This window comes from Schistosoma mansoni, assembly GCF_000237925.1.
Source record: "Schistosoma mansoni, WGS project CABG00000000 data, supercontig 0563, strain Puerto Rico, whole genome shotgun sequence".
NCBI classification, from domain to species: Eukaryota; Metazoa; Platyhelminthes; class Trematoda; order Strigeidida; family Schistosomatidae; genus Schistosoma; species Schistosoma mansoni.
The window spans coordinates 14,459-15,551 of NW_017386349.1; the positions used below are offsets into that span (position 1 = coordinate 14,459).

General features: G+C 31.7%; 1 protein-coding gene across 1 annotated transcript; it reads left to right on the plus strand.

Moving 5' to 3' along the window:
- Nucleotides 1-231: 231 nt before the first annotated feature.
- Smp_149620 (hypothetical protein) lies at nt 232-426 on the plus strand (the record flags this gene model as incomplete). The annotated part of the gene is made up of 1 exon (XM_018792167.1): nt 232-426. A coding segment is annotated over one exon (195 nt), but the record flags the coding sequence as incomplete, so codon positions are not given.
- Between the last annotated feature and the right edge of the window lie 667 nt (nt 427-1,093).

Genomic DNA, 1,093 nt, shown 5'->3' on the forward strand with positions numbered 1-1,093 from the left:
AACTCTGAAGGTAAAAAATCAGACAACAAGATTGAGTTCATACAAATGCATTTACGACTACAAAAAGAAAACGATGCATAAAAATGGGGAATAATAAAACATGAGATTGATAAAGCTTGATATAAAATATGCTTAAAGGAAGGACTTCACTGTGAAGTAAAATATATCACAATAAATATCACAGCTACAACAGTGAACAACATTGATTAATAAAGGAAAGTTTTATTATTTCATATCTGGGTTTTCGGAACATTGATTTGGGGAGAAATTGATTCACTTTTGGTGCCTGTGGTTTCAAGTGGTAGAATAGGAGAACTGATTGATATTGGATTTGAAACAACTGATTTAAAAGCATCTGAGAATTTCCAAACAAAATTTGACGGCGAAGATGAACGGAATGTCGAGTTGAAATCACCTAGTAATTAGAGGAAACAAACTTAGTTGATCATGTGAGGAACCAATATCACGATGAAAGTGTATGATAAGGAAATCCTAACTATATGTATAGGAAATTAACGCAATATGTGAACAGGTAGACATAAGGATAGGTGTCTGAAGACATTTTCCCCTAAAATAACAAAACGTGTATTTTTTACATTTGTTTTGGTTTTTGATAATAGCAAATTAGAGAAGCTGTCAAACTTCGATAGTATTGAAAACCAACTTTTAAAGGTTATTATCATGACACAATGGATAATGTTTGAACAGCACAGCTACATAGGGGAGAAATGAAATATTAAACGAACATACAGTACTTGTATGCTCAAAGACAGACGGAACGACTTCGATAAGCCAATGATCTATATATTTAAAACAATTAGTCCCTTTGATAAATTTTGATAATGCAATGAGAAGACGAAGTTTATCAGAATTATGTGGTATATTTGCGCAATACATCTCGAACAATCTGATCACACATATACTTGTTAAGACATTTTCATATGAAAATTAAAAGGTCAACTAGATAGGTTAAGGTAAGTCGTAACAAAGAAAGAAAATAAATAAAGTAATGCTGATTTACTATCCAGAGTGGTCATCACATTGTTTTTGTGTACGGTGTTTATTTTCTTTCTTTCTTACCTTAACCTGTCTA